Source organism: Penicillium soppii, assembly GCF_028829465.1.
Source record: "Penicillium soppii strain IBT 18220 chromosome Unknown utg000001l, whole genome shotgun sequence".
In the NCBI taxonomy this organism is placed as follows: domain Eukaryota; kingdom Fungi; phylum Ascomycota; class Eurotiomycetes; order Eurotiales; family Aspergillaceae; genus Penicillium; species Penicillium soppii.
The window spans coordinates 3,218,378-3,232,485 of NW_026643231.1; the positions used below are offsets into that span (position 1 = coordinate 3,218,378).

Genomic DNA, 14,108 nt, shown 5'->3' on the forward strand with positions numbered 1-14,108 from the left:
GAGCCTTTGGCCAGGCTAAACCATTCCGCCCTGAATTAAAGTCATGACGATATGACGCTTAATGCGGCGATTTGCTTTCCGCATGCGGAAGCTTTAGATTCAACTTCCGGCCCGAACACAGGGAGGAACCCCCATATTTTCCGACAATGGACATGTATTTCTAAATATTGATCAAGATCAATGAAGGGTGAAAAGAAAGGAAAGATCCGGTGCGATGCATATAGATCATCAGACAAAGAACGGGCTGAACTACCGCTGATCAAGTTCCTCTTATACCTCGATAATGTAATGCTGATAGCATAGAAGCCCATATTTTCGTGACCTTGTCCCATGGTCCGTTTTCGTGCACTTTTATCTTTTCAGCAGACTACTTCTAGGTCAACAGATCCTCTTTTGATCTTCTGGAGGTGATGCAGCTTGCTTGTCACGCGCTGTATTTGCTCTCTACAATATGATACTTCAACAATTCGGACACTATTCACTACTTTAATACCCTATTCTCTCACGCGGTTTGGTCACAGCAGAGCTCTCACTCTAAATAAAGACTTCTGTCTTACCTATGACTTTCATAAGAGAGTTCCCTCTGGACTTGTCCGATCGTCTATATCGAGCTACAGAGAAGGTTAAGATCATGATCAAAATGAGGCCCTGGTCACCAAAACGAAAGAAACAGGAGGATGGCTCCGGCCGTTGCTACCTAATGGAATTACCAACCGAGCTGTTGTTGGAGATCACATCCCATCTGACAGTAATTCCGGAGGCTGCTCTTGCGTTGACCAACAAGCGCATGTTCGCCATCTCTGGCGAGATCCTGTTTTCGAAATCCCTCCGCTTCACTCGAGATTTTGCGCCGCTTTTCCACCATTATCGCAATGGGCATAACTTCGTCACTCCCCGATGGTCATTCCTCAACTTGTTAGAAAACAGTCGCTGGAAGCTGTGCTCCAAGTGTTTGAAGCTCCACCCTCGAGCCGCTTTTGCGGCAAGAGAGTTACGGCGGAAGCCGGAGAATCGCACTTGCAACATTGGCGACCTGGCAGGGATTGTCGACCTGTGCCCATGCAAGAAACTGACCTTCCGCGACAAACTTGATCTTGCAGATCAGGTCCGAGTAAGACAGATAACTCTACAAGCCCTAAAGTCGGAATTCGGAGACGCAGTTGGAGACCGCTACTGCTGGCATACATGCACCGAGCATTATGGCCCAACGGAGCTTACGACATCTTTATTCCCGGAACTCGACCACAACAATCAACTGGTGATTCGCACTGAATACCAACTCACCACTGAATCAGGCCAAGTCGGGAAGGAAGAGTTCATGACGCCACGGTTTGGCTGTGCACACCGATCCGTCGACCTATGGGTCTCAAGCGTCCACCAAACGACCATCTGCCGACTCTTCGACTCATTCTGTTCCTCTTGCCAACGAATTTCCGTCTGCAGTGCATGCAACACAACACTCAAATGCCCACGGAAAGCGCCCTTCCACTCCGAAAAATCCGGCAAAGCAACATATTCATTCTGGACGCAACGATGCCTAGGAGGAATGGATCCAGTGCCCGATTCGGCTTGGGCCACGCAGAGGATTCACCCCGCTGAACCATCTATCGGTATCGAAAATTGCAATGAGCTTTGTCCTTGGACGGTGCGGGAACATCCTGCTCTGTCTTTTGCGCCTAGCATTGAACAGGAAATACTCGATCCTGGAATAGGTAATCAACCCATGAGTCAACTTTACACGTCCATCAACATGATTTAACGAAATTTGTTTCAGCGACTCGAGAAGCCTTTGACGCTTCTGCAAGAGTATAAGATTTGGAGTCGCTTTTGCGGTCTGTTCTTGTCTCTTTTCTGGCTTTTGTCAGTGTATAGTGAGAATCGTTTCAGCGAGTTATAGCAGATTTGATGTTTATTGCATTGCACATGGACATTCTTTGGGGGGTTTCCAAACAAGGTAATCTCACCTTCGGGATATTTATTGTTTATGTGAAGAACGCGTTTGGGAGTATTAGTATAACATCTCAATTTATATATCTCTGAACAATAACTTCTTTCTTCATATAAGGGCTTTAAGCGGAGCTTGTTTGATATTACCATTTCTGAGGTCAACAGTCTTTGAATGAACAGATAAAGAGAGTAGACAGTCAAATTACAGTCATATCATCCCTTAGTTACGTGTACAAAGAAGTCCACCTAAAGTCATATAGAGGTGATCCCTTATCAGCTGACCGCCTGGGGGTTTATCCGGACCGAAGCGCGAGAATCCACGATCATCATCACGCGTTTGACTTAAACAGACCAGAGTTGTATGACTAGTGTCTATATCTCGGGGCGATGAGCTACCCACCACCTGGGTCCGGCCAGTACCCGCATTATATACCGCCGCCGCAGTACCAACACGGACAAATTCCCCCGCAGATACTGTACAATAATGCCGGTCCTCCGCCATCCCCATACGATGGCTATGGCAAACCGAATATGTATCCCTCGGCCATGATGCAGTATCCACAGTATCCTTCGAGTTATAACCAACAGCCACAGCCGCAACAGTCGCGTCCTCCACCGCAAACTCCACCGCAACAGCGGCCTCAATTACAGCCGCATGCCATTCAACCACGACCTCAACCAGGACAACAACTTCTCCCTCAGATACAGTCGCCTCCTTCGCCTCAGCAGCTCCAGCCTTCACCTGCACCCCTACCTCAAATCCAACAAGAAGAGCTGCAACATCAGTTCGTGAATCCGTCTCAATTGTTTGTACAACAACCTTTGCCAACAGCTCCGCGATCCCGATATACGCAAATTGCTCCTCAGTATGGCGAGCCAAATATGCCTCCGCCCGCGAGTCCGTCTCGAATACAACCGGCTCCCTCGCTGGCTCCACAGCCACCTACACCTGTCCAAGTCATTCTACCTTCTATCAGTCCCAAACCCAACATCCAGCCCAACCAAGGACAGGCAAACATGCAAAAACTGCAACGAAACCCCACCAATGCTGAGCCCAAACCGCCTAAGACATCTCCCAAAGTGCAGCCTCAGAAGATCCAAAAAATTCCTATTGCAACTCCTATCAAAACACCTGCCGCAACTCCTATACCAATGTCGAAACGGCCCACCCCAGCTCCATCACCGGTGATACATGCAAAGCCACAGGTGATGATCCCGGCTCCTTCTCCTGATGTAAGAGCAAAGATGCAAGCACAAATCCCGAACAAACAGCCGCATGCAAATCACGTGGAGAAGAAGAGACCGAGCCAACAGTCTGCGGAAAAGCATGGGAAACTCACAGCTCCAAAGCCTACGAAACCCCCGGTCGACTATCAGGTGCTTCTGTTGTCCTTGGCGGATGAGTATCTCAATGCTGCCCATGCTCGCGGCACAATTACATCAATGGCTACCCGCCCGACAGATGTTGAGGAATATTATAAATTAGTTGCTACTGGATTGGGGTGTCTGGAAGCTGTATTAAAGGTTGGTTACCCCAGTCGCATCTTCTGCATATTTACTCATTTGCATATAACAGAATTGGCGATTGCAACCCCGCAAAGAAGCCCTTGTTCGACTTCGCTATGCGCGTACATTGTTTGAGGAAACCGATAATGACATCGAAGCAGAAACAGCTCTAAGTAAAGGGGTTTGTGCTTGATTTCCAAATATGGCTTGGAATTGGTGGCTAACTTCAATAGATTGATCTTTGTGAACGAGTCAGTGGAACAACATGATGCTGAATAAATTTTGTCACTGACTTCTATAGAACCGCATGCTTGATTTGAAATACAGCATGCAACATCTCTTGGCGAGAATGCTACATAAGACTAATCCGAGAGCTTCCTTGAAAGCCGTCGATGGCATGATCCAAGATGTGGAAGCGTATGTGCCGCCCAATCCTTTCAACCATGCGATGCTAACAAACGTAGATACCGACACGCTGCATGGGAATATGCATTCCGTTTCCTTCGTGTTACTCTCTCACTTTCTTCTCCGTCGCATCAAGATTCTGTTCAAGCGCTGCAGCATCTCCACAAAATCACAGCCATGGCTAGCCGTAACGGAGACAAGGCTGTGTCAGCAATGGCGGCAGTCATTGAATCTCTCGCGCACTTGCAACAAGGAACAAGTTCCGATTCCATTGAGCAGGCGCAGCGTGCAGTGGCCGCCGCGCGCAGCCATCAACTTAATGATGAGCTTCGCCACATACCCCAGCTTACAACTTTGATTCAGATGGTGGATATCTGCTGCAGCGTTCTTGAGTATGATGTCAACCAGTCTGGTCAAAAGCTGAAGGTCATGCAGGCGTTGATGGACGAGACTCTCAGTGATAGCAACTGGCGTCCAGATGGGTCATTTTCCGTTCCTCTCAATGGAAAATCTGCGGGACCATCTTCCATTGACACTGGTGACATCTTGCAGGTCCAAAATGGGACTTTACTTTTAAGCTTCAACTGGCTTCCGCAGCATGATCTTTATGCGCTTTGCTATTTCCTCAGCTCGCTCACTCTCAGCTCCAAGAACTCGTACGATGGCCGAAAGGCAGAGAAATATCTCGAAGAGGGGCTCAGAATGGTTCAAAGCAACTTCAAAGCTCCACAAGAGATTTCCGAATCTATGGTCATTGCCAACCGCAGAGTCCAATGGCGCCAGTCCCTTTACTGCAACTTCTTGCTTCAACGAGTTTTCCTGGCTTGCTCTCGAACCGACTGGGAACTCGCCAGCCAGACCCTTCGCGACCTCCGACAAGTCTTCCAGGAGCTCGGCTCCAACCTTCCAGACACAATCGAGTGTCTAATCGAATATGCCGCCGGCACTATCGCCCAAGCAACAGGCGACCTAACCACCGCGCTAAACATCTTCCGATCACCTCTTCTGTCCCTTGACCCAGCAACCAGCAAAGCAGCCCGCAATGACCCGTGCCGAGATACGCGCATTCTCGCTGGCCTGAACACGGTCCTCATCATTCGAGACCCAAGCCACCCGTCTCATTCTCTTCTCGGCGCTGTAATGGCAACCCTCGAACCATTCTGCAAAGTCACCCCTAACAAGTACTTGCAAGCCGCCTACTTCCTGGTCTGCGCAACTGTGCACTCCGAATCAACCATTCAGACCAAGCAATTCCTCCAACAAGCTCTTCAGTCCGCCACCGCAATCAGTAACAGCCAGATCACTTGTATGACTCTGACATTCATGAGCTGGAAATACTTCCGCGGTGTGGTCGGTGAGCAAGCAGAGAAAAGTGCGCGCGCAGGCCGAGCTATGGCCAAGCGTGCGAACGACCGTCTATGGGCGAGTGTTACTGATGATATGCTCGCCGAGACTCTCGAGCGGCAAGGCAAGGGCGAGGAAGCTCAGAGTGTCCGCGAAGAAGGTCAACGTCTTGTCTCGGGCCTGCCACCTGGTTTGAGACGTTCGAATTAAGCCGTGCATCTTTATATATGTATCTTGGTTGTTGTTACCTTGTCTTCGATTTAAGGTGTGCTTTTTTTTATGATACCATGATGGCTAGGGGGCGTTTTTGATTTCCGCTGTTATGATCAAGCCAATACATCTTCCAGCTGACAGGTTGTCAGCTAATCAAGTGGACCGCTCGGCGCAAAGTTTACTCGTAACTTCACAGAGCAGTAATCAATAAATTAGCTCAGGCATCACGCCCATGAGCATGGAAAGACGAATAGTCCCATGTCCTATAAAAACAAAGAACACCCAACATTATGCCCAATGTACAAACACCATGGTATAAACCAGCCCAGCCCGCCTCAGCGAAACCGAAACCAGCAGAGAAGAAACACCAACTCCAGCCGAAAGACGCCTTAAAACAATCCCACCACGTTAATATTACCCTGAAATCTCCACACACCCTTCAATCAGCCCAAACCAGCCCACACACCGCGGATCCTCCGCGCGAGCTGAATATCCTTCTGCATAATGGTCACGCGCTTGGCGTGGATCGCGCACAGATTCGTATCCTCGAATAAATGAACCAGGAACGCCTCGGCGGCTTCCTGTAGAGCCTGGATTGCATGCGATTGCCAGCGCAGCTCGGCGCCCACGTCGGCAGGTAGGAGGTCGAGCGCAACTTCGCGGACGAGTCGTGCGAAGGGGAGCTTGGCGATGAGGAGCTCGTAGGAGCGTTGGTATTTGCGGATTTCTTTTAGCGCCACGGTGCCAGGCTTGTAGCGTCTGCGGCGGCCTTGGGGGGTAGGATCACCCGCTGGTTCGTGTTAGACTGAACGGGGACGGATACGGGCGTGAAGACGGGTTCCGCTACTCACGTTGCACGTTCGAGGCCTTGGTGACTTTGGTTTGGGTTGTTCCTTTTCCTTGTGTTTTGCGGGCTTTGGCGGGTGAGCCGGTGCCACCGGCTGTTGCGGCGGTGGCCTTGCTAGGTCTGCCTTTTTGTGCGCTTCCGGGTGCTGATTTGCGTGCCATTTTGGGGGGCATTTTAGTGGGGGTGGTGAGAAGGGATCAATTGGAGCTTGGGAGCCCGGGTAGGTGTTCAAGGTCCCTTGCAGTGTCTTCGTCCGATGTGCGAATCGGACTGAGATGAGATTGTAAAACGCATTCACAGGAAACTAAAATGACAAAGCGAGTGGCTGGTGTCAATATGAACGTTTTCGCGTTAGCGTCCCAGCCCCCCGTGACTTGACGCGTTTCGCGAAATGGTCACGTGGGGATAGCTCTTATCGCAAAGCATACGTGGTGTAAGTCGCAACTTGGAAAGCCGTCTATACTTCCGAGCTTGAGCTCGTGGTGATCAGCCCACCTCTTACTTTCTGATATCTGACTGATTTCCTGGTTTTTGATTTTTGATTTTTTATATCTGAATTCTATCGTCTTCAGGAATCATCATGGCTGCCATCTGGGAAAACAATGGCCAAGGTCAATTCCCGCTCGAACAATGGTTCTATGAAATGCCACCCGTCACTCGATGGTGGACAGTCGCAACCGTAGCGACATCGGTGCTAGTACAATGTCACATCGTGACACCATTCCAACTCTTCTACAGCTTTCGCTCCGTCTACATCAAGTCACAATACTGGCGGCTCCTCACAACGTTCCTCTATTTCGGCCCGTTGAACCTCGACCTACTATACCACGTCTTCTTCCTCCAGCGATACTCCCGACTTCTGGAGGAATCCTCCGGCCGTTCACCCGCCAACTTCACATGGCTAGTATTCTACGCTATTACATCGTTGCTCGTCATCTCGCCTTTCCTGTCAATACCGTTCCTAGGCAGCGCGCTGTGCTCAAGTCTGGTTTATATCTGGGCGCGGCGCAACCCAGACACCCGCCTAAGTTTCCTTGGTTTGCTGGTGTTCACCGCTCCGTACCTGCCTTGGGTCTTGATGGCGTTTAGTGTGGTTGTTCATCAGATTATCCCCAAGGATGAGATTCTCGGCGTTGTCGTCGGTCATGTCTGGTACTTCTTTAATGATGTCTACCCGCCTCTGCATGATGGCCACCGGCCATTTGACCCACCTCGCTGGTGGCGTCGCGTATTTGATCCCGCACCTCAATCTAATGTGCGTGCGACGGATGCAACTAACGTGAACCGTGAATTCGCTGCTGCTGCGGCGCCTGAGGTTCAATAGGTGTCTCGGCTATGAGTTCCATTTCTGTTGAACAATCTTAGAATCGAGCCTCTGTTGCCAAGGCAGATCACAATAGTCCTGGTGGAAAAGCCAGCGGCTGGGCTATGAGCAATAGTGCGATTGCGGTTGGATCCTCAAAAGTTTTAGGGCATCGTTTGTCTGTTTGACCAGGAGCTTTCGCATTCGACACCTTTCCGTTCCTAACACGCCATACTTGTACATGAAAAAGCGGTGTCAAAAGAGATCATCAGGAAATCATCCGTTCTTTTGTGCTGGACATTCCATTGATGCCCTTGGTCATACCGTTATCGATCTATCGAGAGAAGCAAGGAATCAATTTCTTTTCAGTTTAAGAGCGAGCATATGTTTGTTTACCTTGGAATAGCCAACGATACCCATTCCAATATATACCACTTCCTGCAAGCGGATTTGAGATCAAACAGTCGAAGCGCTCTGGAAGTGCTTCAATATAGGCGCTGTATTCTGTAGCATGCGTATAGAGCTAATGGTTCATTTTTTAAGTGGAGGAAATAAAGTACATAACTACAGTAACAGACACATGCGATTTCATGCTTAAGCGTCAGCTCCTTACTTCTAAGGTCAGTACACAGCCAAGGTTAGTACACAGCCGCGATCGTCTCCGCAGAATACGACCTTGGCATATGCATCAAATAAGCCCAGGATAAGAGTAGTCTAAGGTCATTATTAGAACGATGTTGGCCCCAACGACGTCAGAATGCCAACGCCCGGCGCCCGTGCTATGTAAATAGGCAATGTTATGCTATGCATTGTATACAGAGCTAAGTGCTCTGATCCCGAGATCCTAGCTATACGAAAGCCACCTCATAGATAGAAGGGTAATCATCGTCATCCTCCGGTTAAATGCGGCCGATCAGAGCTCGGGTGGGATTGACCTGGACAGGATTTGATCTCCGGACTGACCTCGTAAAGTTGATATTTAGCTACCGGTGTATAAGTGTGTGAGTTTTGTCTTGAATATCAATACTACATATGTAGTTACTAGCTAATCATTGGATATATAGTATTAAAAGCGTGGTTTATTTAGGCTATGTGCGTCGGTACATATCAACGTTGGGATCAAGGCAGATTAAGGCAGATTAATCACACGTCATGTCCGACCGCGACGCCGATCTTGGAATGTGAAATCTGGAGAAGATTGAATTCCATACAATTCGATGCCGATTGTACATAGCAATTATGAAATCGTGCACAATATTGTTAGCGCAGCCATCAAATGACAACGTGTTCGAGCGAACCGTGGGACGAGCGAGTGGAGGCGGTTTTCAACGTACCAAAGCTTTGCCGTTGGCGATTATGGACCGGTGGAGTGTTCTATAACTGTTCAGGCGAAGTGTAGATCGAGTACCTGTGTTTCCATGGTAATCTTAGTATCGTGTTCGTATTATGCTCTTAAAACTCTTACATTAGACTTTCAACATTCAACATTTGTATACGGAGTACCATCTACCTAAGTATAAAACCAACTAGCGCTATCTCAAAGCAATCAATAATTGAATTAACCAGTGGAGTTTAATCTTAGAATACAAACATTGTTTGTATAATTGTAAGTATACGAATACGTAGAATTGCCCCGTGCACCAACGTTCTATGTATGTGGCGGTTCGCTGGACGAATCGGTGCCAATTCCTATATAGTGGCCAAATCAGATGGTCTTGTTCTTTCTTTTTACACAGCACTGATATATATTTGAAGTCATACAATATATTGTATCTCTATATGTCATAGGTTTAGGACTTTTATCTAATGTCTACGCCTACGGCAAGATGTTAAATTACAGATTACCGGTATTCATCAATACACTAGTTGCCTGCAGATGCAGAGTAGCCTCGGCTCCGGGCATAAAGTGTAGAGTACTTGCCTGAATAGGACTAGTACAGTACACCGGTTTAGCGTTGGCGTGGGGATTTTTCCCCACGCCGCTAATTTTTACCATACGATGACGAGTCCTTGCGCCAAACTTAATTTAATTGCTTTTTCTTGTCGCTAATCTACACTTACAATATTCTAAGGGGATTGAGAGGAAGACATGTCGTTACAATATGTGTTCCGAGGAATATATCTACAAGCCATTTATCTATATATAGAGCTGTATAGATAAGCGTCATACAATGCATGCATTAGGCAACCAAGTAACTGTACCTGGGTGTGAAAAATAGAAAAAGAAAGAAAATCGAAAACTTCCCCTTATTGGCCCCACAGTATCTTTCTGACCAATAACATACCTGACCAAGCTATCTCAGCCACCTGCTAAGCCTCCTTACAATCGTTGAACCTTGACATCCCCCAGAAAGGGAATGGTATTACTTTTTATGTCACTCTCTCACTCTCTCACCCTCACTTTTTTTTTTGCCTCAGGACTCTGCCACTCACTTTCCTTTTTTAAAGTACTTTAGTCCCTGGTCTCCCCACTTCGTCGCTCCTTATTATCGTCCCCTTTTTTCATTTTTTTGAAGTACTCATTTCCCCTATTCTTTTTTTAATCGTTTTTATGATTGCATTCCTTTCTCAACTCTGAACTTACGGCCCCCAGGGTCTAACAACTTACACGAAGTAACGACATTTGGATTGGTCTTGATCGCGCTTGATCTACACTTTCAACATGCGGCGCGGTCTCCTTATCTTCCTTCTCGTCAACCTCCTCATCCTCTCCTTCCTTGTTCGCAGCGTCTCAACCCTTCTCTCCCTGCTAGTCGAAGATGCTGCCGCAGACGCCATTCACCGCGCCGAGCTACCCTCACCAAACTCAAGCTTGATCGAACAACGCCCGCAAATAATCCCCAAGATTATTCACCAGACTTATAAAAACGAAACAATTCCTGAGGTCTGGGTTGAGGCTCAACAGAGCTGTATCGACCTGCACCCGGATTATGAATATATTGTACGTCCCACCACACACCAAGTCAATCTTCAATTCTAACAAGCGCAGCTCTGGACAAACGAAAAATCACGCGAGTTCATCGCCGCCGAATACCCCTGGTTCTTGGACACTTTTGATGGCTACAGCTATCCCATCCAGCGCGCAGACTCAATTCGATACTTCGTGCTAGCTCACTACGGAGGAACCTACATCGATCTCGACGACGTAAGTACCGCATTCTCAAACGAAACCTAAAACCCCCCATTCTAACAAAACCCAGGGCTGCAACCGCCGCTTGGATCCTCTTCTTGCGTACCCCGCGTGGGTGCGCCGCACTGCGCCAACAGGTATCTCCAACGACGCTATGGGCTCTGTCCCCCAGCACCCGTTCTTCCTGCGCGTCATCGAACTCCTGCAGCAGTATGATCGCCATTGGGTCCTGCCGTACATCACCGTCATGTATTCCACCGGCCCACTCTTCTTGTCCGTTATTTGGAAGGAATATATGCATGATAAGCCCAGCGAGGCGGGTCGTGTCCGTATCCTCATGCAGGATGAGTATAACAAGTTCTCGTGGAGCTTCTTTACCCACCACCGGGGTAACAGCTGGCATGGAAAGGACGCCCACCTCATTTTCTGGGTAAGTCCACCCTGGAATGGATTCGTATCGCGAATTCGAATGTGAATGTGAACGATTTAGGATAAAAGCTAATTTCAACCAGATGGGCCAACATTGGCTATTCCTTACTGTCTGCGGCTTCTGCATCGCCGGTGTTGTGGGCTTCTGTCTCTGGTGGAGCTACGGCCGAATCATGCTCCTGGGAGCTAAATACCGCTACCGCTACACGAAAGTCCCTGCAATCATCAGCCCACGTCTGTCGACTTCTCCAACGCGCCGATCGCGCCTGACCGTGCCTACACTCCTGCGCCGCGTCAGTTTCAAAGAAGACGAGGAACTAGGCGGTGTCACGGAGACTTCGTACGAACTCGGCCGTCGCGACGACTGAGTGTATCTTCGCATCATTTTGTACAACTCGATCCCTTTCTTTCTGTGTTAGGAGCGCATATGCATGGTATCGCGATCCGGCGGGATCCTGGATTGTGATGCCTGGAGCAAAACGGGTTTGCTTTCACATGTCCTTTACTTATTTTTGTCTATGCTTTTGTAAATTGGCTAGATCTTCGCTGAGAGCGGTCTGCCTGCTATTTTCTCCAGGGGAGAATCATGAACTATTCTATGTCTGAACAATATAACTACATCCAATTAATCGAATATTGGTGCTGTTGTAGATCTATAATTATGCTTTGGTTTCAACTCCGCGTATATGATACGTCCACATTTTCGGTGCAAAACCAATAATAGTGCCCCTGTGCCTTGCAGGCAAATGCAACCAAGTCCTGCTATTATTCATGCTTTCTGACTGGTTCTATGAACGCGCGCGCGCTTAGGCTTCACTCTTGTAACTAATCTCTGGTTTCATTGTTTAAAGTGGGTGGTCATTCCATCTTCCATTTTCCATTATCCTTCCATCCTCTAACAAAGTGGGTCTCACATTCTCCACGTCTACTAGGCTAGTGTTTGGGACATACTTACCTCCACCATGAGGTATCTACTCCTTTGTCCCAGCTCCTGTAGACAATGTAGACCCTTGTTTCATCTGAAAACATTGTAATGGGACTGTGATTGTATAAAGAGCGTGTTGTTTCTGCCCTTTCATCCCCATAAAAGCCCTCTCCTACAAGCTATCCATACTACAATACCGATATCTATCTCAAAGATACATATTCATCCCATCTTCTATACCAAAATGCATATTCCCGCCCTCGCCAAGGTAGCCCACCATGCCTTCATAGCAGCCACCATAATCTCCGAGTCCCAAATTTCATCCATCGCCCCAACATCGTCCTCCTGTGACAATGCTCCAGCGAAAGGCCAATGCGCCACCGCTAAAGTGGCCGCCGAACACATCACTACAGCCTTCCAAACATACAAGATTACCGAGAAGGGCGAGCAGGCCGCTGTTATCGCGTTGATGGCCCTTGAAACGCAGGATTTCAAGTACAACAAGCCTATTGACAACACCGTGCCCGGGAAAGGCAGTGAGTACCATCCTAGTCCTAAATGATCCTCGCAATCCACACAACCAGCACCACGCACCACGTTTTATACAATGCATACTGACTAACCAACCCAGCCCGCAACATGCAATCCCCCGAATACAACAAAAAGTATGCCCAGTCAATCCCGAGCCTAAGTGATAAAGTCACTCCCGTCTTAAACAACCCCGTCGACCTCCTTGATGTCCTCCGCGAGAACGCCGACGCCGATTTCGGCTCCGCCGCTTGGTTTCTCACCACACAGTGCACAGATACGCAGCGTGCTGGGCTGGCTAGTGGGTCTGAAGCCGGCTGGGAGGATTATATTCTGCATTGTGTGCAAGCTCCCGAGGTTACAAAGAAGAGGACGGAGTACTGGACCGAGGCTAAGAAGGTGCTGGGTGTAGAATAGGATGATTGGGCGCGGGGAAAGAACTAGTTAGGCGTTTGCTTTTGTATCGGAGCTGGTTCTCCGTATGAGTTATGTTTATATATGTTTAATTGAAGAATCAATCGCTTTTGCTGTTGGTCTATGCGTATCTTATCTCATTTCGTCTTTCCAGTTCATTTCATCTCACTTCTTGCTTTCCTTCTTTCCTTTTACCCCACTTACAGAACACCCTTGGTACTAACAACATCCCCAGCCCCAACATCTCCGGCAACTCTCCTCTTGCAAGCATTTCGAATAGCAACAGCAAGAGCCTTGAACGCGCTCTCCGCACGGTGGTGGTCGTTATCTCCATACGTGCAGCCGACATGCAACGTCACGCCCGCCGCCTGTGCAAAACTCTGCAAGCCATGCGTGATCATCTCTGTGCTCAGATCGCCGATCTTCTCGCGCTTGAACCCAAGGTCAATGACCGCCCACGGCCGGCTCGATAGGTCAATCACGGCCCATGACAGCGCCTCGTCTAGCGGGGCATCGCCTCGTCCGAAGCGTTCGAGGGATTGGCGTGCGCCGAGCGCTTGTGTGAATGCTTCGCCGAGGGCGAGGAAGGTGTCTTCTGTTGTGTGGTGGTCGTCGACTGTGATTGTTAGCTTTGTTATTTTCCCCTTCTCTTTCTTTGGTTTGGGTTGAAGAGAGAATTGGGAGTGAAATTGAGATTGGGTTCAACGAACTGTACAGATCGCCCTTGGCGCGCACTGCTAGACTCATGCCGCCGTGCTTGGCTAGGGCATGCAACATGTGGTCGAGGAAGCCAATGCCAGTGCTGATGGTGATTTGCTGGGTGGGGGTGAACTGGGTGGCATGTTTGGCGTCTTTGTTGGGGACGATGCCTTTCAAGGCCTGCGAGGCTTCTTCCGGGTCTGTTGGGGCGGGGAAGTGGGTTGAGGGTTCGTAGGGTGGGAGAACGCCGCCGTCGAGGGAGAGGGAAATTTGGATTTTGGTTTCATTTGTTGCGCGCGAGATGCTCGCTGTGCGGGCTGAGAGGGTCATTTTGGTGAATTCGGGGGAGGTGAGGTGTGAGTGAGGTTGGAATAATATCGAGATCGGAGATAGAGTAGATGCGATATCGGTAATCGGA

The 14,108-nt window shown here is 48.8% G+C and overlaps 7 protein-coding genes across 7 annotated transcripts; 5 read left to right on the forward strand and 2 right to left on the reverse strand.

Annotated features, from left to right (window-relative positions):
• Nucleotides 1-559: 559 nt before the first annotated feature.
• Nucleotides 560-1,759, forward strand: N7529_001221 (uncharacterized protein; the record flags this gene model as incomplete). Its single annotated transcript, XM_057236752.1, has 1 exon — nucleotides 560-1,759. One exon carries the CDS (start codon nucleotides 560-562, stop codon nucleotides 1,757-1,759), a length of 1,200 nt encoding a protein of 399 aa, XP_057103555.1.
• Nucleotides 1,760-2,334: 575 nt separating this feature from the next.
• N7529_001222 (uncharacterized protein) lies at nucleotides 2,335-5,412 on the forward strand (the record flags this gene model as incomplete). The annotated part of the gene is made up of 5 exons (XM_057236753.1): nucleotides 2,335-3,471; nucleotides 3,524-3,634; nucleotides 3,687-3,704; nucleotides 3,755-3,870; nucleotides 3,918-5,412. The coding sequence occupies 5 exons, from the start codon at nucleotides 2,335-2,337 to the stop codon at nucleotides 5,410-5,412; spliced, it is 2,877 nt and encodes a 958-aa protein (XP_057103556.1).
• A 446-nt stretch (nucleotides 5,413-5,858) lies between these two features.
• On the reverse strand, nucleotides 5,859-6,435 carry N7529_001223 (histone H3 family protein; the record flags this gene model as incomplete). The annotated part of the gene is made up of 2 exons (XM_057236754.1): nucleotides 5,859-6,205; nucleotides 6,267-6,435. The coding sequence occupies 2 exons, from the start codon at nucleotides 6,433-6,435 to the stop codon at nucleotides 5,859-5,861; spliced, it is 516 nt and encodes a 171-aa protein (XP_057103557.1).
• A 407-nt stretch (nucleotides 6,436-6,842) lies between these two features.
• On the forward strand, nucleotides 6,843-7,586 carry derA (putative ER-associated proteolytic system protein Der1; the record flags this gene model as incomplete). The annotated part of the gene is made up of 1 exon (XM_057236755.1): nucleotides 6,843-7,586. The coding sequence occupies one exon, from the start codon at nucleotides 6,843-6,845 to the stop codon at nucleotides 7,584-7,586; it is 744 nt and encodes a 247-aa protein (XP_057103558.1).
• Nucleotides 7,587-10,227: 2,641 nt separating this feature from the next.
• On the forward strand, nucleotides 10,228-11,492 carry N7529_001225 (glycosyltransferase family 32 protein; the record flags this gene model as incomplete). Its single annotated transcript, XM_057236756.1, has 4 exons — nucleotides 10,228-10,506; nucleotides 10,555-10,710; nucleotides 10,766-11,125; nucleotides 11,208-11,492. The coding sequence occupies 4 exons, from the start codon at nucleotides 10,228-10,230 to the stop codon at nucleotides 11,490-11,492; spliced, it is 1,080 nt and encodes a 359-aa protein (XP_057103559.1).
• Nucleotides 11,493-12,293: 801 nt separating this feature from the next.
• On the forward strand, nucleotides 12,294-12,994 carry N7529_001226 (uncharacterized protein; the record flags this gene model as incomplete). Its single annotated transcript, XM_057236757.1, has 2 exons — nucleotides 12,294-12,585; nucleotides 12,681-12,994. 2 exons carry the CDS (start codon nucleotides 12,294-12,296, stop codon nucleotides 12,992-12,994), a joined length of 606 nt encoding a protein of 201 aa, XP_057103560.1.
• A 197-nt stretch (nucleotides 12,995-13,191) lies between these two features.
• his3 (imidazoleglycerol-phosphate dehydratase HIS3) lies at nucleotides 13,192-14,020 on the reverse strand (the record flags this gene model as incomplete). The annotated part of the gene is made up of 2 exons (XM_057236758.1): nucleotides 13,192-13,607; nucleotides 13,702-14,020. 2 exons carry the CDS (start codon nucleotides 14,018-14,020, stop codon nucleotides 13,192-13,194), a joined length of 735 nt encoding a protein of 244 aa, XP_057103561.1.
• Between the last annotated feature and the right edge of the window lie 88 nt (nucleotides 14,021-14,108).